The sequence below is a fragment of the Stegostoma tigrinum genome, chromosome 28 (genome assembly GCF_030684315.1).
Source record: "Stegostoma tigrinum isolate sSteTig4 chromosome 28, sSteTig4.hap1, whole genome shotgun sequence".
Lineage (NCBI taxonomy): Eukaryota > Metazoa > Chordata > Chondrichthyes > Orectolobiformes > Stegostomatidae > Stegostoma > Stegostoma tigrinum.
Window position 1 is genome coordinate 17,045,399 of NC_081381.1, and position 23,837 is coordinate 17,069,235.

Below are 23,837 nucleotides of genomic sequence, written 5' to 3' on the forward strand. Positions count from 1 at the left end.
CTGGCCAAGGATCATGCACCTGATTATTAGCAAGGGACCCTCATGGTCAAATAGTCGTCTGGACATGTCTGATGCATGCCTATGATCTCTCATGATTGAATAGTGTTTACCAAGCCTAAGGCATATGCCAGGCATATACAATCTACTCCTTTAGCAAAGAAATTGTGTCTTTAGGTGTGGACAGAATTGGGGAGAGTAGCATAGTTGTGTAATACATGCAGTTGTGATGTAGATTTTATTGTAGTAGTTCTTTTTTTTTGGATTCTCTTTTTGGCAGTATGTATTTTTTTTGCCTAATCTTTTCCATGTCCTTGTTGAAGGCATGAATCACTCTTGATAATGCTTTCAATGGTGCTGGTTGCCCTCTCCTGCCCACTAAGTGGCCACAAATTTCGAGGTCATTTGCTGATGATTGTTCAGTGCCCATTTGTCTATAACACTCCATCAATAGCTCGAGGATTAGTGTGGCTTTTAATTACACCCTCAGGGTTAGTCCAACATTGATTCCATACAAAAGGTGACACTTCAGCATTGCACAGATGCTGTTATACTATCCGTTTGAGTGGTAATGTTGTGATGGGAATAATGTGTTTGGCTCTTAAAATCCTTTCTGCTATGCAGCACAACAGGAAGTGATTTGGCCCATCAAGCCCTGCTAGCACAATGAAAGTGCTATCAATTTTGTTCCACTCTGTCACTCTTTCTCTATGCTCCTGCAATTTTCATTTTCAATTTTCAACTCTCTTTAGAAATATTGGAATTGCATTGCAACTTAAATTACAACACTTCCTCTCCATGTCTCTTTCTCATCACGCCACCCCCCACAACTCTCAGTCACTAAACACCACCTCCCCACTCAGGTTCTTTTGCCTTTTGAATTACTCAAAACAGGCAGAGTTGTGGTGAAGGGTCTGATACAACATTGAATGTCTGGAGTTAAGAGTACAGATTAAGCGCGATTGCCTCGACCAATCAGATAGGCTGTTACCTGAGCATATAATCTTGCTTTTGGCACGGTGTTCCTACCTCTGGGCCAGAAGGCATGCATTCAAGTCTCACCCAGTCTGGCAGTGTGAATAGAGTTATTAAAAAAATTTTCTACAATAGCTAATGGTAAGGGTCTTGTGGTGTGGTGGTGGTGTTCCTACTTCTGGACCAGGAGACCTGAGTTCAAGTCCTACCGGCTCCAGAATGTGGAATACCATCGCTGAACATCTCAGTCAGATAATATTCATTTGCTTCAATTTTACACTGGTCTCGGTTTTCCAACTCCCAACGTTGCAGGAAACTTTTTCTTGAAGTTGAGGAAGAGCTAACATTTAGCAGTGATCAGAGCCAAATTGGAGGAACATGGAATATGAGCGGTTTATTTTAGAGTACACTTCCATAGGGCTCGTATAGCTTTGAAAAATGTTTTGATAGGTTGAAGGAGACAGATTTACAGTATTTGGTTGGAGGGCCAACTGATGAATGTCTGGGTGCAGTCAGCACCAGCCAGCTCCTATTAAATGTAATATCTAGGATTCTTATCTAGTCAGGGTTGGTTTTACTGTAGTAGGAACCTTTCCCACTGAGATCATAAGCAGCTGCCTTTTGATATCATATCTCTTACTTTAGCGAGGTAGACGGGATAACGTGGGCTCCAGATATCTACGCAATCGCTGACAATTCCTGTTTTCTGATTGGACAACATGAGGCAAGTGTCTATTGGGTGGATTGTTGACAGTTTCCAACACTGCCCTGTCCAATTAAACAGTTTTGCCAGGATGGGAGATTTCAAGATGGGCGTGTTTTTAAGATGAGAGGAGAGAGATTTCGAAAAATCACGAGGGGCAAATGTTTTGCACAAGAGGGTGGTTTGCATGTGGAATGCACCTCCTGAGGAAGTTTTGAACATGGGCACAGCTACAATGTTTAAAAAACACTTATGTGAGTACATGAATAGGAAAGGTTTGGAGGGGTAGGGTCTGGGAGCAAGCAGGTGGCACTAGTCTAGTTTGTGATTATGTTCGGCATGGACTGGTTGGACCAAAAGGTCGGTCCCCAATTTGTATGATACTATGACTAATAGACTAGCCTTAAATACAGATGAGTGGCAACATTTATCATTTGTAGAAATTCTGAGATCACTAACACTGTTGTTATCCAGTGAGATGGGTCACACATTTAAGACAGAAATGAGGAGGAATTTCTTCTCTCAGAGGATTGTGAATCTGTGGAATTCTTTACTCCAGTGGGCTGTGGAAGCCGGGTCAATAAGTATACTCAAGGCTGAGGTAGATTTTCAATTTGTGAGGGAATTGAAGGTTGTGGGGCTAAGGCAGGAATGTGGGTTATCAGATCACCCATGTTCTCATCAAATGGTGGCACAGACTCGATGGGCTGAATGGCCTACTTTTGCTCCTATATCACATGGATGCTTACTTGCCAGTAAGTTCACCTGAAATTCCTCCCTCTGCTTTTTTTGGCAAAAGTGTTTACGCTGTTTCGAAGTAAAGTGGTTAATACTATCTCCAGTTGGACAAAGGTATTTCAGCTCAGTGCTTTGAAGTGTCAGCAGTGCCTGTCACATCTCTGAGTGATGTCCCAATTTATTTAAAACACTGGAGCACTGTAATGCTGATGCTGAGGGTGTGGGTGTAGATATTAAATTTAGACCTCACCTGCCCCCTTGGGTGAACATAAAAGATCCCATGGCACTATTTGAAGATGAGTGAAAGAGTTTCTTTCCAACTCATGTTTTATCTCTCTACCATCATTGCTTAAGTACGACATTATCTGGTCATTATTTCATTGCTGTTCATGGAAACCTGCTGAGTCTGGCTGTCGTGTTTTCTTCGTTAGGACAGCAATTATACTCCAATTGTATTTGATTCACCCTAAAGCAACAAGCTAGTGAACAGGGCGCTATATAAATGCAAGCTGTTTCTTTCTTTAACATTATTACACTAGTTTCAATCATGAAACTTCAGAATCTGTAAGTGTTCACTGCTGGAACATATCTTAACTGCTAATGTGCAAACTTTAGTTCCAATTTATTCTTTCTCACAATTAGAAATAGTAGGAAGCTGCCATGGAGCTGCTGTGCACTGGAATTATGTCTGCAAGCAACAATTAGGAGCTGCTTAACTGAGCTTCCCTTTGATGGGTGATATTTTGAAAGTGCTGTCTTCAAACACAGATTAAAGTGGAAAATGGTGGGGTCTGTAATTAATGAGAGAGGGGGAAGCTGGGACAGATGCTGGTGTCTGATCTGAGCTGGGCAGATTGTGCGAGCTTTCACACCTGACTGAGTTAGATTTGAAAGGATCAGGGACAGTCTTACGCTGGAATGACAAGAGCAGACACGAAAACGGCATGAGCTGAAGTCATCACTGGCTGAGCACTTCACAATCTCAAACCCTGCTTGTGGAATCTGCTCATTACTTTGAAACTGTCGCCATTGCGCATGCTGTAAGCTGCCAAGATTTTCTAGGGCTGGCTGCCTTTCTGGAATGGGTTTGACAAATATAAAAACACGCCTTTGACTTTTTTCTCTTAAGAAAATGTCTGTCCTGACTTATACTGCTTCATCCTGAGTAGGATATAGTTCACAGGGTTCGTGCAGACTCAATGGGCGAATGGCATCTTTCCACACGGTAGGGGATTCTGTTCCCTGTAACCGAATAGGCCCCCTCCAATGTTTGGAGGTTTCCAATCCTTTCCAATTAAAGCTTGCCAACAGTCGTTAAATCGTGCGACAGAATTGTTTCTCTACAGCAACATTTGCTTGTGGCTTTCAGGGGGGAATGTATTTCCCAGCTGATACATGCACTGGGTCATACAGCTCGGAAACAGACCATTCGGTCCAACCAATCCATGCCGAACATAACCCAAACTAAACCAGTCCCACCTGACTGCTCCTGGTTCATATCCCTCCAAACTTTTCCTATTCATGCACTTATGAAAATGTCATAAAAATGTTGTAATAGGTATGGGATGCCAATGGTATGAAATTGTGTGAGATGCCATCAGTTTGTGGCATCGACTATTTTCGTTCTAGATCTCAACAGAGGGGCGAAAGATGGAAATGTTGGTAGTGTATATCAGCAGGCAATCAGGGTTTGGTACGATCGATGGGCATTGAAGGCATCGCCTCTTAATGTGAGGCCTTTTGGTGCAGGGCTTCATTAGATGGGAATGTCCGTAGAATTGTCTTGATGGTGTTGTACCCAATTTCTCAAATATGTCCTGTCAAACGGGGGAAGCCTCTTCTAGTTTTCTCCACCAACGTGCCTTCCATATTAATACAGAAGTCTGACATTTCAATCTAGGTGTCCTCTTCAAGTTGCACAACTGGTTACGTTTTCATTTATATCGGGGTTCGGTTCCTGCCTTGGGCGACTGTCTGTGTGAAGTTTGTGCATTCTCCCTGTTTCTGCTTGGATTTCCTCCGGGTGCTCCAGTTTCCTCCCACAGCCCAAAGATGTGCAGGTTAGGTGGATTGGCCATGCTAAATTGCCCCATAGTGACCAGAGATGTGCAGTCTGGTGGGTCAACCACGGGAAATGCAGGTTACAGGGATAGGATAGGGCCATGGATGGCCCTTTCCACAGTCGGTGTGAAGTTGATGGGCTAAACGGCCTGCTTCCACACTGTCGGAATTTTTTGATTCTATAAGTTATTGAGTTGGTCTTTTTTGTTGTTCAGCACACTAACAAATAAACTTGTCGTGTAAGTGGCTCAGGGATGGACAGGACTGGCAGTTTAATGTTCTGGCGTATAGATGCCGTAGGAAGGATAGAAGAGGAGGCCAGTGAGGAGGAGGAATGGCAGATTTGATTAGGGAAAATTATGGCTGTACTTCAGGAGGATATTCCTGGGAGAATGTCTAGTGAGGTTATATGGGTGGAACTGTTGGGATTGTATTGTAGGCCCCCCCAATTGTCAGTGGAAAATTGAGAATATATAAAGAGATCACAGACATCTGTAAAAGTAATATAGTTGTAATGGTAGGGGATTTTAACTTTCCAAGCATGGACTGGGATGGTCAATGTGTTAAGGGCTTGAATGGGGAGGAATTTTTTAAGTGAGTATGGGAAAACCGTCTTATTCGACACATGGATGTACCTACTAGAGAAGGAGCAAAACTTGACCTTCTGTTAGGAAGTAAGGCAGGGCAATTGATTGAAGTGTCCATGGTGGACCATTCTGGGGCAAGAGATCATAATTCTATTAGTTTTAAAATTATTATGAACAAGGATAGAACTGATGGAAAAGTTAAAGTTTTAAAATGGAGTAAGGCCAATTTTGACAGTTTTCTCCAGGAACTTTCAAAAGTTGATTGAAGGAGGCTAATTGCAACTAAAGAGATAGTAGGGATGTGGGAGGCCTTTAAAAATGAGACAACGAGAGTTAGCAACAATATGTTCCTGTTAGGATGAAGGGCAAGGCTGGGTGGGTGCAGGGAATGCTGGATGACTAGAGAAATTAAGGTTCTGGTCAAGAAAAAGGAAGCATATATCAGGTATAGGCAGCTAGAATCGAGTGAATTCCTGAAGGATTGTAAGGCAGTAGGAGAATACTTAAGAGGGAAAACGGGGACATGACATAGCTTTGACAAATAGAGTTAAGGAGAATCAAAAAAGATTCTATACGTTCATCAAGGCCAAAAGAGTAACTACGGACCCTTCAAAAATCAACATGGTTGTCTATGTGTGGAAATACAGGAGATGATTGAGACACTTAATTAATAATTCAGTAAGCATTTACTGCAGAGATGGACACGGAAGTCAGGGGACTTAGGAAAATAAATCGTGAGGTCTTGAAAAGAGTTCATCCTACAGAAGAGGAGGTGCTGGATGTCTTAAAATGCATAAAGGTGGATAAATCCCTGGGACCTGATCAGGTGTCTCCCAGAGCATTGTGGGAAGACATTGCTGGGCCCCCAGCCGAGATATTTGTATCATCCACAGCCATGGATGAGGTGCTGGAGATTGGCTAATGTGGCGGCATATTTAAGAAAGACTGTAAGGAGAGGCCAGGGAACTGTAGACCGGTGAGTCTGTCAGTGGTGGATAAGTTGTTGGAGGGGATTCCAAGGGACAGGATTTATCTGCATTTAGAAAGACAAGGACTAATTACGGATAGTCAGCATGGCTTTGTGCATGGGAAATCATTTATCACTAACTTGATTGAGTTTTTGAAGAGGTGACAAAGAAGATTGAAGACGGAGCAGTAGACGATATCTATGTGGACTTCAGCAAAGTGTTTGACAAAGTTACCCATGGCAGAGTAGTTAGTAAGGTTGGATCACATGGAATCCAGGGGGATCGAGCAAATGGGATACAAAATTGGCTTGAAGGTAGGAGACAGAGGGTGGTCATAGAAGGTTGCTTTTCAGACTGGAGGTCTGTGATCAGGGGCCTGCCACAAGGATCGGTGCTAGCTCCACTGCTTTTCATCACATACATGAATGATTTGGATGTGACTATAGGAGATAAGACTAATAAGTTTGCAGATAACATCAAAATAGGGGGTGTAGTGGACTGTGAAAAAGATTATCTCAGAGTACAATGGAACCTTGATTGGATGGGCCAACGGGCCGAGAAGTGGCAGATAGAGTTTAATTTAGATAAATGTAAGGTGTTGCATTTTCGTAAGGCAGGACCTGTATAGTTTTGGTAGGGCCCTGGGGTGTGGTGCTGAACAAAGAGATCTTGGGGTGCTGGTGCATAGTTCCCTGAAAGTGGAGTTGCAGGTAGACAGAGTGGTGAAAAAGGTGTTTGGAACGCTGGTCTTCATTGGTCAGTGCATTGAATGTAAGAGTTAGCATGTCATGTTACGGCTATACAGGACATTGAGGCCACTTTTAGAATACTGTACACAAGTCTGGTTGCCCTTCTTTACAAGAATGTTGCTGGGACTGGAGGGTTTGAGTTACAGGGAGAGATTGAATAGGCTGGGTTTTTGCCCTCCGGAACATCAGAGTTTCAGGTCTGACCTTATAGAGGTTTATAAAATCACGAGGGTCATGGATAGGGTGAATAGCCAAGGTCTTTTCCCCTGGGGTAGGGAGTCCAAAACTAGACGGCACAGGTTTGAGGTGAGAGGGGAAAAATTTAAAAGGGACCTAAGGGGCAACTTTTTCGCTCAGAGGCTAGTGCCATGAATGGAATGAGCTGCCAGAGGAAGTGGTGGAGGCTGGCACAATTACAACATTTAAAAGGCATCCGGATTGGTACATGAATAGGAAGGGTTTAGAGGGATACGGGCCAAATGCTGGCAGGTGCAACTAGATCAGTTTGGGATGTCTGGTCAGCATGGACAAGTTGTACTGAAGGGTTTGTTTCCATGCTGAATGACCCTATGGCTATGACCTAACAGAGGCAGGAGAGATAGATCCTGTAATGAGTGGACTGTATGCTAACTTCATCCCTGAATGGCGCTGCATTTTGTTTTGGTCCAGTCAGAGAGCTTGTGATAATGTTGATAAACATGTAAATTAATGACTTTGAGTTTTCCAGTGGCTGCCCAGTGTATCGACACCGTATCAGCCTGTGTACTGATTGCTGTCGGCAGGTTATTCAGCTCTTGTGCTAGTTTCAGCATTTTAATGGAGAGAATTACTCATCAAAATCTTTTGACTTAATTTAGCCTAATAACAAAGCTTTTGAAATGCTCAGAGGAGGGGAGAATGAGCTTGTAGAACAGTTTATGTCTAAAGATCCTGTACTAATGGAGCCTCTATTATCCTTTCAGTTGGAAGGGAGCTCCTTCCCCTGTGCAAAGTGGCAGATAATTGAGAATGCCTAAATGATGGTCTCGCATATCTACTACAGCAATGCCCTGGGCATGGGAGTTAGACTTGTGGTACAAATGTAGATCTGTGTACATTTATTCACTGTGAAGATGAAATACAGTTCAAGAATGAACTGTATCAGATATTCCTTTTGAGCACTGATTAAGGATCACTTCAATAGTGATCCCCGGGACCATCTACTCTGAAATCGTGATCAATGTGACACATTGCTGATCATGTAACTTTGTCCAGAGTTGGACTGCAGTTTCTATCACTAGGATACAATGACACTGGTGAATCAATGGTTAGCACTGCTGCCTCACAGCACCTGGGTTCAATCCCAGCCTCAGGTGACTGTCTGTGTGGAGTTTGCACATTCTCCCTGTGCCTGTGTGGGTTTCCTCTGGGAGCTCTGTCTTCCTCCCACAGTCTAAAGATGTGCAGGTTGGGTGGATTGGCCATGCTAAATTGCCCGTAGTGTTCAGGGGTGTGTGTGTTAGGTGGATTAGTCATGGGAAGTATACAGATAGAGTGGGAGCTGGGTCTGGGTGGGATGCTGTTTGGAGGGTCAGTGTGGATTCGTTGAGCTGAGATTCAATGACACAAGCTCGCCACTGTGCTGATTAAAATCTCCACGTGGTCAGGGGGAGAGTGTGACAACTCCTTTGTATATTGACTCAATTATCATTTCCGAGTTTCTGTGTTTTCTGCCCAGCAAAGAAAATTCCCCTTGACTCTTTTTGTAGTTTCGCAGTGACTCTCAGAAGACCATCTTAGCAGAGCACAGTGCTGGTTGTCCTTCAGTATGGACAAACCCCAGACTGTCCATCCCACACCATCTGCCTCGTTTATTTTCTTTATTCTTTTACAGGATATAGTCATCATCAATTCCTAATGGCCTGTGAACTAAGTGTCACTAGCCACACTGCAGTAGGGATTATCCGGGTGCAGGGAGCAGTGCAAAAAGAGGTAAAAATATTGGTAATAATGGGAACTGCAGATGCTGTAGAATCCAGGATAACAAAGTGTGAAGCCGGATGAACACAGCAGGCCCAGCAGCATCTCAGGAGCACAAAAGCTGACGTTTCGGGCCTAGACCCTTCATCAGAGAGGGGGATGGGGAGAGGGTTCTGGAATAAATAGGGAGAGAGGGGGAGGCGGACCGAAGATGGAGAGAAAAGAAGATAGGTGGAGAGGAGAGTATAGGTGGGGAGGTAGGGAGGGGATAGGTCAGTCCAGGGAAGACGGACAGGTCAAGGAGGTGGGATGAGGTTAGTAGGTAGGCGATGGAGGTGTGGCTTGGGGTGGGAGGAAAGGATGGGTGGGAGGAAGAACAGGTTAGGGAAGCAGAGACAGGCTGGGCTGGTTTTGGGATGCGGTGGGGGGAGGGGACAAGCTAGGTTGGTTTTGGGATGCAGTCGGGGAAGGGGACATTTGAGAGCTTGTGAAGTCCACATTGATACCATTGGGCTGCAGGGTTCCCAAGCGGAATATGAGTTGCTGTTCCTGCAACCTTCGGGTGGCGTCATTATGGCACTGCAGGAGGCCCATGATGGTCATGTCGTCTGAGGAATGGGAGGGGGAGTTAAAATGGTTTGCGACTGGGAGGTGCAGTCGTTCATTGCGAACCGAGCGGAGGTGTTCTGCAAAGCGGTCCCCAAGCCTCCGCTTGGTTTCCCCAATGTAGAGGAAGCCACACCGGGTACAATGGATACAGTGTACCACATTGGCAGATGTGCAGGTGAACATCTGCTTAATATGGAAAGTCATCTTGGGGCCTGGGATGGGGGTGAGGGAGGAGGTGTGGGGGCAAGTGTAACATTTCCTGCGGTTGCAGGGGAAGGTGCCGGGTGTGGTGGGGTTGGAGGGGAGTGTGGAGTGGACAAGTGAGTCACGGAGAGAGTGGTCTCTCCAGAAAGCAGACAAAGGTGGGGATGGAAAAGTGGCTTGGGTGGTGGGGTCGGATTGTAGATGGTGGAAGTGTCAGAGGATGATGCGTTGTATCTGGAGCTTGGTGGAGTGGTATGTGAGATCGAGGGGGATCCTCTTGGGGCGGTTGTGGCGGGGGCGGGGTGTGAGGGATGTGTGGCGGGAAATGTGGGAGACGCAGTCAAGGGCATTGGTAGCCAGTTTAAAGTAACTGCGCTTTCAGGAGAAGTTGAACAGTTTGGGATTTTGAAGTTAGGCCATTCTGAAGGAAGTTGAAAGTCAACTCTACTGCTCTCAGCCTGGAGCTGCATGTAGATTATACCAGGTAAGAACAGCAGATTTTTTTTCCCTAAAGAATATCACTGAAACAGATGAGTTTTACAATTGCCAATAGTTGGACTGTAACTGAGCCTTGATTTATACTGCAGGTTTACATTGAACTTAAACTCCCGCAGTTCCCACAGTGGAATTTGAAGCCATATGTCCAGAGAATCATCCCAGGCCTCCTGATTACTACTGTAGTGACATTCTCACTAAACCAACTGTTTTCTCATCATCTGAACAGTCTGAACATAAAACCCCTTGAATTTCCTGTTTCTTTCTGGAATTTGTGGCAGTCTAGAAGATACTATAAATGTTCAATTTATCCATTTTAATTCAAATTTCTAAATAATCTCTGCTCATCACAATTCTCTTCCCTGGGGGACATCGCAACCTGTTTAACCTCTCCTCATAGTGCGGATACCTTAAACTGAGTACCGAGGTCTGCAGGGCTTGGTGGCTCAGTGGCTAGCACTACTGTCTCACAATACCAGGGACCTGGGTTTGATTCTACCCTCAAGCAAGTTTGCAGATCCCTTGTATGTCTGCATGGGTTTGCTCCAGTTTCCTCCCACACTTCAAAGATTTGCAGGTTAGGTGGCCCGGCCTTACTAAATTGCCCGCAGTGTCCTGGGATGTGTAGGTTAGGTGGATTAGCCGCAGGGAATGCTGAGCTACAGGGATAGGGTAGGGGATTGGGCCTGGGTGGGATGCTCTTGATGAGGATTTGATGTGTCAGATGGCCTGTTTCTATACCTGCAGGGATTCTATTTGATGAATGTTTTTCTCTCTTTCTGCACTGCCTCCGTACGTGGAGACTGTGGTATGCTGCAAAAACAGAAATTACTGGAGAAATTCAGCAGGTCTGGCAACATCTGAGGAGATCAAGTGCAGTTAATGTTGAGTCCAGTGATGATGCTTCAGAACTGATTTCCAGCCCCTGCAGTTCCTTTGGTTTGTTACTTACCCAGATATGCTATCTAGAACAGTGTGGAAAATCCCATTAGTGCCTTTAGACATCTATTATTGCCCCCTTGTGATTTAATCCACTGATTGTACATCCAGAGATCCAGTTTGCTTTACTTCCAGTTGGTTTTAGCCCGCTCCCCATTGATGGCCAATAAAAACTGAAAGAAATGCAGATGCTGTATGTCAGGAACAAAACCAGAAATTGCTGGAAAAGCTCAACAGATCTGGCAGCATCTGTGAAGAAAAGTCAGAGTTAACATTTCGAGTCCTCAGAAGTTGGGGAGGGTCACTGGACCCGAAACGTTTACAGATTTCTCTTCACAGATGCTGCCAGACCTGCTGAGCTTTTCCAGCAATTTCTGGCTTTGTTCCCCATTGATAGCCATTCAAATCCATGAACCAGAACCTGAACATGGTTCAGCCTATCCTCGCTGCTCTACCAATGATTCAAGGGAAAATGCTGAACTGGTGAATAAACAAATCTATAGATTGATTAGGCATTGACCCATTAGTCAATTTCTCCTTAAGACACAACCCACGGCACCATTTCCAGTGCGCTGCAGACCTGATCCAGCTCGCTCCAAGAACTGGAAAGGAAAGAGTGCAGAAGTCACTTTGTTAGTTGAGATCAGTTAGGTTTTACAAAGAGGCAACTGCCTGAAAGTTTGACTGCACTCCTAGCCAGAGATCTCAAATCACAAGAAACCAGTTTGAACACATGGATGAACACCATGAAAGATAAAAGCTTCTTCTGATGTTCAGCAAGACAGATTTTGGGTTTGTTGCTCAATGAAATATGAGCATTTGATTGATACCAAACCCTGTATCTCCCTTCTGTATTTTGACTGGTCATGGTTAAATATCCGTTCCACTACAGTGGTGTCGTCAGTGAACTTGTACGTGATGTTTGTTCAGAATTTGGCAACATGGTCATTGGTGAAAAGGGGGTACAGTAGGGGGCTGAGGATGCAACCTCAGGGAGGCTCCAGTGTTGAGAATTATTATGGAGGGGATGCATTTACCTATCTTCAGTGATTGCAGTCTGTGGGTCCGAAAGCTGACCAGTTGCAGAGGGTGGAGCTGAAACCTAGGTCTAGGAGTTTTTCGATCAATCTGGAGGGGATAGTGGTGTTGAAGGCAGAGCTGTAGTCAATGACCAGGAGGCTGACCTAGGTATCTTTGTTGTCCAGCTGTTCCAGGGATGAGTGCAGGGCTAGGGAAATGGCATCTGCTGTGGACCTGTTATGTTGGTAGGCAAATTGTAAGGGAGCGAGGTAGGCTGGGAGATTGGAACTAAAGCAAAGTTGCTGGAAAAGCTCAGCAGGTCTGGCAGCATTGATGAAAGAGAAAACAGAGTTAACGTTTCGGGTCCGGTGACCCTTCGTCAGAACTGATGGTGACTGAGGAAGAGTCACTGGACCCAAAACGTTAACTCTGTTTTTCTCCTTCACAGATGCTGTCACACCTGCTGAGCTTTTACAGCAACTTTATTTTTGCTCCTGATTTACAGCATCTGCAGTTCTTTTGGTTTTTATTGGGGAATTGGAGTTGCCTTCTGCAAACTCCTGACAGCTAATTGGGATGCTGAATAATTAGGGCACAGATAATGAGTGTTCCTTAGAATAACACAAGTTTCTACATCTCCTCTGTTTTATTTAATGATTCTGACTGAGACATTCAGCTGCACAGATTTCACATCAATGTTTCCCATAAAATATCTGTGTATTACCTTATAGCATGGAGACATTGTTGCTCCATTGAGGTTTAGGATCAAGTCACACTGCTAATTAAATGTCAAATGTGAATCTGTAATGCAGAAGGTGTTAAAAGTTTTAAAAACTAATGTCCCCCCTGGTCTGGGGCAAAGGAAGTTATATTGAGCTGATGATTTTTGTTTCTTGGTGAGACATTAAACCTTCTACCGTCTGTTGGACTTTGCTGGTTCACGGAGTAAAGTCAGTGCCATTTGAGCTGGGATTTGATCCCTGCACTGCCACGAGTTAGCTGATCTCAGCCAAGGTGACTGACCAATGACGGCATGCCTGGTCTAGGAAGGAGCAAAATATCAGTGAGTCCTTTTGCTTTTCTTTCTCAGAGATGCTTCCACCATAGCCCTTTGCTCCCACTCCCTCAGGTGAGTGTGGGTTGTATTGGGCAGCAGGTGATGCACTCCTGGACAAATGGCTGCCAACATTGTCGAGGGATGGATAGCCTTTTGAGTGCAGTTATAATAGGCAGACAGCCCCTCTGATTCTCTATCCCAGCAAAGTCATCACCTTAAGGGCAGGTGTGGAGATGATGGGGTGGCGGGGTTGGGAGGTGGCTGGGAAATGATTGACTAGCCTGCACCCAAAGTGTGTTGCAGACTTTGTGAGGAACACTGAGTGTGCCTGCAATGCAGCACAGATTCAATGGGTGCTTTAGCAGGTGGAGAATAAGACCTATTCTCAAATCATTCTAAGAACCAGGGAAAATACAACTTACCTGGATTCAGCCAGGCCACAGGGAGAAAAGACCTGAATTCCAGAGGCATTGAGAAAGTAACTGCCTCAGCATCAATACCGATTCAAGGGGCGGGGTGGGGGGGCTATGGCCTACTGGTATTATCACTGCGCGGTTAAACCAGAGTCTTGGGTAATGTTCCAGACACCTGTGTTTGAATCTTACGGATGGTGGAATTTGAATTCAATTTAAAAGCAGATTCTGGAATTAAGACACCAAGGATGACCATGAGTCACGATTGTTGGGAAAAACCCTTTACTAGTGCCCTTTAGGGACTACGTGTGACTCCAGACCCACAGCATTGAGATTGGCTCTTAGCTGCACTTTGAGGAGAACAATAAATGCTGGTCTAGCCGGCGATGTCCTCATTCCCAGGAATGTAGGAAAAAAAGGGAAGGCTCAGTACTATCTCTCCTTGGAAAGAGAAACTCGGGATGGGCAATAAATATCAACATCGGCAACTCACAAAAGAAATATAATTCCTTGATTTCTAGATGGTGGGTTAAGTGAATTTACGATCGTATTAAAACATCACACACAATAATTTTCTCTAATTCTGTCAAACCCTGTGCTAAAATGAGATTATTAGCCCCATGGATTTGCTACCCGCAGTTAAGCATTGTCATCACTGTTGCATTTCTTTGGCCCACATTTCTCTGCTGTATAATACACTGCCCAGGGACCCTTGTACAGGAAGAATATGAATATAAAATGTAGGAGCTCCATGTGGAAATAATCGCAGATGCCTGAGCCTGTTAACCTGAGGTAGGCCAAACTAGATAGTGTGAAAACAGTCATCATTTCTTTGGCTTCCATTATGGTTCGTAGCTTAGGTTATCCGAGAGGTAATGCCTTTAACATTTAAGGAAACTGTAGAGCCATGGAATTCGACAACAGCGAAGATGGCCACTCAACCCGTCCTCTCTGTGCCGGCTCTTCAGGGGAGCTGTCCCATTCATCCCTATTGGCTGCTATTTCCAATGAAATTGGCCAATCATTCTTATCCAAGTATGTGTCCATTCCTTTCTGAAGCTTAACACTGAATCTGCTTTCACCACCCATTTCATGCGGTCAGATTTCAGACAGCATAACACACTGAGGAAAGAATTTCTCCTCATCCTGACCTGCTACCAACCCCCACAGGAGCCAAATCTTATTTATTTGGCACCATTAATACAATGGAACATCCCAAAAGTATTTCACAGGAACATTTTAAAACAAAGTCATTGTGACATTGGTGATAATGAGAACTGCAGATGCTGGAGAATCCAAGATAACAAAGTGTGATGCTGGATGAACACTGCGGGCCAAGCAGCATCCCAGGAGCACAAAAACTGATGTTTTGGGCCTAGACCCTTCATCAGAGAACGTCAGCTTTTGTGCTCCTGAGATGCTGCTTGGCCCGCAGTGTTCATCCAGCATCACACTTTGTTATCAGTGTGACATTGGGTTGGGTAAGGGGTTGTTGGGTCAGATGACCAACAGCTTGGTCAAAGTGCTAGGTTTTAGGCAGCCTCTCAGAGGAGGCAATGAGGTGGAGGAGGGGCGAGGTATATTGGGAGAAAGTCCAGAGCTTGGGGCATAAGTAATGAATGGTGTGCACTAATGATGCGGTAACTATAATCAGGAATGTGCACAAACCAGAACTCGAGGAAATAAAAACCAAAAGAACTCCGGATGCTGTGGATCAGGAAAAACCAAAGTTGCTGGAAAAGCTCAGCAGTGTTCTGAGGAAGGGTCACAGGACCCAAACTATTAACTCTGATTTTTTTTTTATTAATGGATGCTGCCAGACCTGCTGAGCTTTTCCAACAACTTCTGTTTTTGTTCCAGAACTTGAGGAGCTCAGATATTGTTGGGATTTTGTGAGGTAGGAAGGATTTGAAAGCAAAAATACAGATTTTAAACCAAGACATTACTTGACCAATGCCAACGTAGACCAGCAAGCAGAGGGCAAGAGGGTTGCAAAACCAAAAAAAAACCCTTTAAGGATTTATCCAATTCAGGCGTGATTGATTTGGTTTGTTTTTGTGAAGATGCTTAAAATTTTCTGTCTTTTTGTCTTCCTCTTCATCAAGAAAAGTGTCACACTCCCTTAATTGAGGATCAGATTATGCAGATGACACCTGAAGAACACTACAGGCGAATGATGTCTGCATTGAATGAGCATGGGACGTATGAAGAGCAACAGCAACGCCTGTATCAACTCGCCAACAGTATGGGAGTCCCAGCACATGGAGGTAAGGGGAACTGCACTGCCAACCCCAGTTCACGTTTCTGCACAATAGCAAACTGCTCACCATGTTTTAATATCTGACTCCAACTCTGTCCCTCCACTGATTAGGACTCACCTAAAACAAGTGCTATGCACTGTTCTGGTTTCCAGTCAGAGAAAGGAATTTGGGGGGATCTGAGAGTATATGAAAGTGGTTTACAAGAATGATGCTGGTATTCTCAAGAAAGATGAGCAGGTTGGAGATTGAATTTTTCTGAGGAAGGATCCAGACCCAAAACTTTGGCTTTCCTGCTCCTCTGGTGATGTGCTCCTTCAGCTCCACACCTTATTATCTCAGACCCCAGCATCAGCAGTTCCTCCTATCTCCGGTTGGAGGTTTGCTTTGTCTTTCTCTAGGAGACCAGGCAAAGGGGTGACCGTTGAAATCAGAAGTCACAGGACACCAGGTTACAGCCCAACAGGTTTATTTGAAATCACAAGTATTCAGAGTGTCGCTCCTTTGTCACGAAGGAGTTGTGTTTTGAAGGCTTGCGATTTAAAATAAATCTGTTCGATTATAACCTGGTGTCGTGTGACTTCTGACTTTGTCCACCCCAGTCCAACACCGGCATCTCCACGTCATTAAAATTACGAAGGTGTCTGACTGGATTGATGAAGAAAATGTTTCCATTTGCTGGGGAAATATGAACCAGAGCCGTCAACATATAATAGCTATGAATAAAGAGATATATCTTTACCCAGAGACTGTTTAGGATATTGAACTTGTTGCCACATGGAAGAATTGAGGTGAATAATGTAGATACATTTAAGGGAGTTAGACAGGAGGGAGAAAGGAGCAGACCATTGTGCTAATAAACTTAGATGAGGAGATGTGATAGGAGTGTCAAGTAGGACCTAAACACCAGAGACTAGTTGGGCCAAATGTCCTTTTGCTGCTCTAAAAATTCAATGCTCTAGCGCTGCTTCCTATTAACGTGCATGAATAAACCATTCAGACTTCCTAGCATGATTGTATCATCATTACAAGAATGACAACCATAATTAGATGGGAGGATTAAACTGAACAATCCAAGGTAGGTCCAGTTGAACACAACCTAGGCAATGAGGCGTCTATGCTTTGTGCACCTCGAACGGCTTGACTGCATCTTGCCTGAATATATGATTTGTGTTTCTAAAAGATGGCTGATGCAGCTCAGTTAGGCTGTTGGTACAGCACCTAGGAAAGTTTTGCAATGACTTATGAATTTGCAACATGTCATTATCTTAGACAAAAAGGAGATTATTAATTTTTTCAAAGCGTGTTTGTGTCTCAATATATAACAGACGCATAATGTACACATTTTTCATATTCCTAATTTTACATAACATAGTATAAACCTACCTGTCTTGGTGCAGATTTCTTTTTGACTCGTGATTATCAGTGCAATTTATTTGTTCAACAGTGATATTTATTTCTTCGATGTTTCGAGTTCAGTCTGCAGGATTTTGACTTTAGCAGGGATTTGAACCAATGTAAGAATTGTGTGGAACCTTTTCTGTCTCCCGTTCCATTCTCGTGATCAGTGAGTCTGAATGAAGGCTTTTTTTTTGTGTTGTTTTGGCACAGCCTGTTTTCTTCCCCTCTTTCCCCATTTAAAGACTGAAACAGCGTAATGTAATTCATCTTAGTATCAGTTAAATGGGACATCATTTATCACTACTACTGCCAGAGCTGAAAATTAACAAAATCCTATCTGAGACAGCGGCAGTATCTTAAAGACACATTTCTGTTTTCTGGGGAATTTCTTTTTGAAGTATGCAGAAATAAAAGCTACACTGGTCAGCAAAATGAGACTACAAGGTGAAGCTGATTATTAGGTGAGACCTGTGTTCTGATTTCTGGGCTCCTTCTTTATTATAAGTTATCTTCTTGCGTGGGGTCAATTGTTCATTGAGCTCTACCTCTTGTTGCGTAAACCCGACAGAGCAGAGGCAAGTGAAGCTATTCGGATTCTCACACTCACTCTCTCCAAATTGAGGAATGTTTATCTCCGAAATTATTAAGCCCTTATATCAAAGGTCACCAATAGATTTGAGGAGGAAAGCCCTCCTCCTTACTCTGACATCCTACTCCTGTATTTAGTTGGGAAGGCTCTGGGTTCTGCTGCTGGTCCAGCCTGAACTAGTTTCCATCGCTAGGCAGTCTCCTACTGGGGGAATAGTGCATTGGGGGTGAGGACAATGAGATTGTCCTGTTTATGTTTAATCCTTTCATGGGATGTGGAACTCGCTGGATAAGCCTAAGTGCCCTTAAGAAGGCAGAGCCTTCTTGAACTGTTGCAGACCATGTGGTGTCGACACACTGTCTATACCGGTAGCGAGGGAGTGCAGCAACTCTGAAGGAACAACGATACATTTCCCAGGCAGAGAGGAACCTGCAGGCACTTGTGTTCTCATGCATTTGCTGCCCTTGTCCTTAGAGGTGGAAGAGATGCTTGAGTGTTGTTGAGATGCATTCATCCATCCCTCCCTGAGTGAATCGCTGACACATATCGTTGTATCGACTGAGCACCTGGGCAGTACCTGGAAGTGTCAGTGCCAGCTTGTGATCAGAGGGCAGAACAGCTGAAAGAATTTGGGTGGCCCAGTAGCTCAGTGGTTAGCACTGCTACCTCACAGTGCCGGGGACCTGAGCTCGATTCCATATGACAAACTGTCGGGCAGCTGTCTGTGTGGAGTTTGCACGTTCTCCGTGTGACTGTGTGGGTTTCCTCCCACAGTCCCAAGATGTGCAGGTTAGGTGAATAGGCCATGAATGGGCCCTGGTTCGAATCTCACCATGGTGTATTGTGGAATTTGAATTCAATAAAATATCTGGAATTCACAGTCTAATGATAACTGTGAATCCATTGTTGATTGTCGGGGAAAAACCCATCTGGTTCACTAATGTCCTTCAGGGAAGGAAACTGCCATCCTTACCTGGTCTGGCCTGCGTGTGACTCCAGACCCACAGCAATGTAGTTGACTCTTAACTGCCCTCTGGGTAATTAGGGATGGGCTATAAGTGCTGTCTAGCCAGCGATGCCCTTATCTCGTAAATGAATAAAGAAAATAATATAAATTGCCCGGAGTGTCTGGGGATGTGCAGGTTAGGTGGGTTAGTCATGGGGAATGTGGGGCTAGGGTAGAGAGAAGGTCTGGATGGGATGCTGTTTGGAGGCTTGATGTGGACTCAGTGGGCCAATTGGCCAGCTTCTACACTGTTGAGATTCTATGATTCATTTGGCGCATACACAGAGCACAATTTAACAACTTATCTCCAACTGCTTCTTTTCACCCCTCTCAACCCTCTTTAATACAATTTCAGTGTTAGGATATACAGTATAAATACAGGGCTGTTATTAGTTGTGATTACATTCATAGACAACTTACAGCTCAAGAAATGTGCATGTCAAAACTGCATCTGTTACAAACGTAGTTCAGCCATCTCCAGTTCATGCCTTGTGATCAAAAATAAAAATTTGTCTCTTGCCTATAATAATATTGTGTCTCCTACTGTTAATCCCTTGTTTCCCTCTCTCGTCACTCTGGCTTACTCTGAATCTGCTTCTTTTGCCTTTCCCTCCTTCCACCTTTTCTTTACCTTTTCCTACCCTAACCACCTCCCTTTCACCCCGCTTCTTGTCAATTACTCTGTGCCTTTTGCTAAAGGCTTTTAGACCAGAAGGAGGCCATCTTCTTTGCTTGTCAATTTGAGCATGAAAAATGCTTTCTCTTTTCTCTGGTATTTCATTAACTCTGACACTTTTGCCTCAATCATTTTCTGTAATTCTCACTTTCAGTGTCTGCTGACTCACATTCTCACTGTGGGCATCAACTTTAATGGGATCGTGAAAGCGATGGTCACAGATAATCCCTCCATTCTACACTGGTGAAGTGTGATGAGTGTCTGATTCCTTCGTACTTACTTTGTGTACCTTGAGAAGCTGAAATTCATGCATCGCCTCAGTTTTCCTGTGATAATGGGAACTGCAGATGCTGGAGAATCCAAGATAATAAAATGTGAGGCTGGATGAACACAGCAGGCCAAGCAGGGCCCTCAGTTTTCCTGTTGTGTTCACATTTCTCTCTCTCATTCTATCTCACTCCTCAACTCTGACTATCTCCCTTTTTTTTCTGTGTTTTGATCTTTCTTTCTCTGATGTCTCATTCTATTTATCTGTACCTCTCATTTCTTGACCCTGGCAACAAGGTCATGATGTTTTCATGGTTTATTACAATCCTCAAATTCACTTTCGAACCATTTAAGCAACACACTAATCAGATAATCACCCAACGTCAAGTCGCAATTGGTCACTCTGACTTCGGGTGAGAGTGTAAATTCTGCCACTGTTTATCAGTTGTTCCTGATTTTCAATTCAGTTGAAACCATGGGCATTTCCCACTTTATGTAGTCAGTATTACAATTTTCCCCATGGCATCCCTCCACCCTCTACTCGGACCAAGCTGGTTTTGAAATGTTTTCTGGACTTGTTTTAAAATGCATTTGTCAAAGCATTTTGATTGTTTTTAACTTACTCATGGAAGGTGGGTGTCTCTGGCTGGGCCAATGTTTATTGCCTGTCCCTCGTTGCCCTTGAGAAGGTGGTGGTGAGCCGCCTTCTTGACCCACTGCATGTGCTGTAGGTAGACCCACGATGTTGTGAGGGAGGGAATTCGAGGTTTTTGACCTAGCGACAGTGAAAAAACCACAATGTATTTGCAGGTTGGGATGGTAAGATGGCTTTGGAGGGGAACTTGCAGGTTTTGGCGTTCCCATGTATTTGCTGGAGGGAGATTTTGCTCCCCATCTTAATTTTGGTCTTTAGACTCCTTTCATTGTATCATTCTCCAAATGTCAGCTGTGTCAAACTGTTTAGAAGCAAGCAGTGCCGCAGTAATAATGTTACTGGACTAGTAAACCATGGGCTTGGACTAATGTTAATGGAGACAGGACTTCCAATCCTGCACGTCAGCTGAGGGAATCTAATTTCACTGCACAAATTCAATCTGGACTTTTAAAAAAGAAACGCTAGTCTGAATTGTAAAAACCTATCTAGTGCACTGATGCCCTTTAGTAGATAAAATCTCCTGACCTTCACCAGACAGGCCCGAATGTGATTCCAGACCCATTGCAATGTGGTTGACTCTGAATTAGCCAATGAAATGGCCAGGAAGGGCCGCACAGTGGCTCAGTGGTTAGCACTGCAGCCTCACAGCACCAGGGACCCAGGCTCCATTCCACCCTCAGACGACTGTCTGTGCGGAGTTTGCACGTTCTCCCCGTGTCTGTGTGGGTTTCCTCCGGGTGCTCCGGTTTCCTCTCACAGTCCAAAGATGTGCAGGTTAGGTGGATTGGCCATGCCAAATTGCCTGTAGTGTTCAGGGAAAGCTGCTTGGTTGTAGCAAACTATAGCAAAAAAAGATAGTCTCTCGAAACCCTGGCTGACTATGTCCTTTTTAGGTGACTGTGGTGTGCGTGAGGAAGAGTGGCCAGTTTGGGGAAGTCATGCCTGGGAGAAGACTATTGAAGTCAATGGAACAGATTATCAGAAAGGCAAGTTGGTCAGTGGGGTCCCATCAATTTTAGAGTTCTGGTCAAGGCGTTATTCTCCACCAGCTTCTCTGCCATTTGAAGGGAATAAGAGGCTTAATTTTTGCCATAACATTATAATATTGCATTCAAGATGACCTTCAGATTATAGAAAGCCCAGTAAGGGACTGGGCACTCAGTTTTAGGTTTTATTGAACTGTTCCACTGGAAAGGGCTGTGGGTAGGCGTGGAGGGAGCGGAAAATAATTCCTCTTATAATGTGTAGCAAAATCATTGACCATGCACAAAGAACCGACGTTCACTGAATTGTGGCCAAGAGAAATCCTACGCCCATGTTTGGAATTCCTGTCTTGTAGCCCATTGGTTCTGGCCCCCTGCAGCTCCGAGACTGCTACTTCCTTTAGTTAGTGGCTGCTTCCCTTCTTTGACATTCCACTAGTTCCCCAAAGCTGCCACATCTAAGCCCAGACTGGCCTCTGCAGCACAGTGGGTAACATTCCAGGCTGAGCAGAAGGTTTCTGAAGTATAGCATAGCTTAGGGAGCAATTTATATGTCAGTGAGTGAGTACGTGCTGAAGCCAGTGATCCTGTGTTATCCCGGTTTTAAGTGAGGACAGAAAGCCTTCAGTATATTTCTGCCCTTTTTCTTGCTTTAGCTTTTGTTGGACTGTAGCCAGAAGAACAGGCAACCCCCTTTCCCTGGTGTCTACTTGAACAACTTTTTTAGCCAGTGGCAAGAAGGTCCCTGAAAGCAGTCAGCTTCACTTGTGTGTTTGATTTTATTTCTCTGTTCTGCTTGTGGGAGAACTCAGACCTGAGGTTGGTTCCTCGCAGATAAACACATGTTCTGCAACTCCTTCCAGCGCCTAATTTATAGTTGGTGGATGTCATAATGTTTTTGGATTTGCATTCTGATTACCCACTCCTTCAAACCTTTTCAAGTTTCCTTTTATATACGTGTCCATCCCCAAACGTGATCCCCCATGTGTGACATTGTGATTCTACTGCCTTCCAAACTTTTTTTAATAATATGTGTGTATCTCTTGTTGTTGATCTATGTTGACTGACAGTCCAACAACGCTTTGATTTTAAAATTCTCATCCTTATTTGTTTGGCTTCACTCTCTCCTTGTCTCTATAACCTTCTCTAGCCCCATAACTCTTCAAAAAATCGGCATCCCTGCTCTTCGGGTTTTTGAGCATGCCCAGTTCTCATGCTTCACCATTGAAGGCCATAAACCCTAATCTCCAGAATCCCCTCTCGAAGCCCGTCCACCTCACCTTTTAAAAGGCTTTTTAAAATGTACTTCTTTGGACAGTTTTTTTTGTTACCTGTCATTTCTCGGTCATTTAACTCAGTGTTGAATAAAATTTTGTGCCAGAGTCTGTTCAAAACAGTCCTGGGAAGCACTTGAAAAGTCTTAAATAACAATAAAAAACTGCGGATGCTGGAAATCAGAACAAAAACAGAAATTGCTGGAAAAGCTCGGTAGGTCTGACAGCATCTGTAGAGAGAAATCAGAGGTAACGTTTCAGGTCCTTTCCTCAGAACCCTACTGTTGCTGCCAGACCTGCTGAGCTTTTCCAGCAATTTCTGGTTTTCTGCCGGGAAAATCTTATTGTGTTACCGGCCCTATAGAAATGCATGTTTTACAGTATATTTCCTGGTTGGAAATCTGGTGAAGAAAGTCATCAATTGAACACAGGCACTAAAAGCCAGATAAGGAATTAGGTGAAACGTCTATATATATTTTCCTAGATGATTATTCTTTTTTGATTAACTTGTTCATGGGATGTGGGCATTTATTACCCATTCCTATTAGGCATCAACAGCATATGGCTGTGGGTCTGGAGTCACGTGTAGAGCAGTCAAGGTAAGGATAGCAGATTTGCTGCCCTAAAAGACATTAGAGAACCTGATAAATTTTTTTAGCAATTGATAATGGTCACCACTAGACTAGTTTTTTATTCCACATTTTTGAAAATTGAATTTAAGCATCATTGTCTGCCATGATGGGATTTGAACTCTTGTCCTCAGAACATTAGCTTATCCAGTGACATTACCGCTACGCTACCACCTTCTCACAGCTTTGGTTGTCAGCGCTCCTTTATCTTTGCTTTGTCTTGGGCTATCTTGTTATTAGTGGTAGAGGGTACACCAGTGCAGAGTATCTACAGAAGAAGCACTGTTTTTAGGTAACAAGAAGATTTATTGTGTGGTAACAGTTTGGTGGCACGGTGGCTCAGGGGTTAGCACTGCTGCCTCACAGCTCTAGGTACCCGGGTTTGATTCCAGCATTGGTTGAGTGTTTGTTTGAGTGGATTTAGCACATTGTTTCTGTCTCTGCGTGGGTTTCCTCCAAGTGCTCTGGTTTCCCCCTGCAGTCCAATGATGTACAGGTTAGGTGGATTGGCCATGGTAAGTAATTACAGGGGTGGGGTGGTGGATGGGTCTGGGTGGGATGCCTTTTGGAGAGTTGGTGCACACTAGCTGAACTAAGTGGCCTCTTTCCCCTCTGAGATACAAGT

General features: G+C 44.2%; 1 protein-coding gene across 6 annotated transcripts in view; it reads left to right on the plus strand.

Moving 5' to 3' along the window:
- The window catches only part of samd11 (sterile alpha motif domain containing 11), a 298,185-nt gene that overhangs the window by 165,542 nt on the left and 108,806 nt on the right, over nucleotides 1-23,837 (plus strand). For all 6 annotated transcript variants that reach the window (XM_059655663.1, XM_048561832.2, XM_048561833.2 and 3 more), the window contains one exon: nucleotides 15,580-15,741. In XM_059655663.1, coding sequence (XP_059511646.1) covers nucleotides 15,580-15,741 — 162 coding nt within the window. The remainder of the gene's footprint in view (nucleotides 1-15,579; nucleotides 15,742-23,837) is intronic.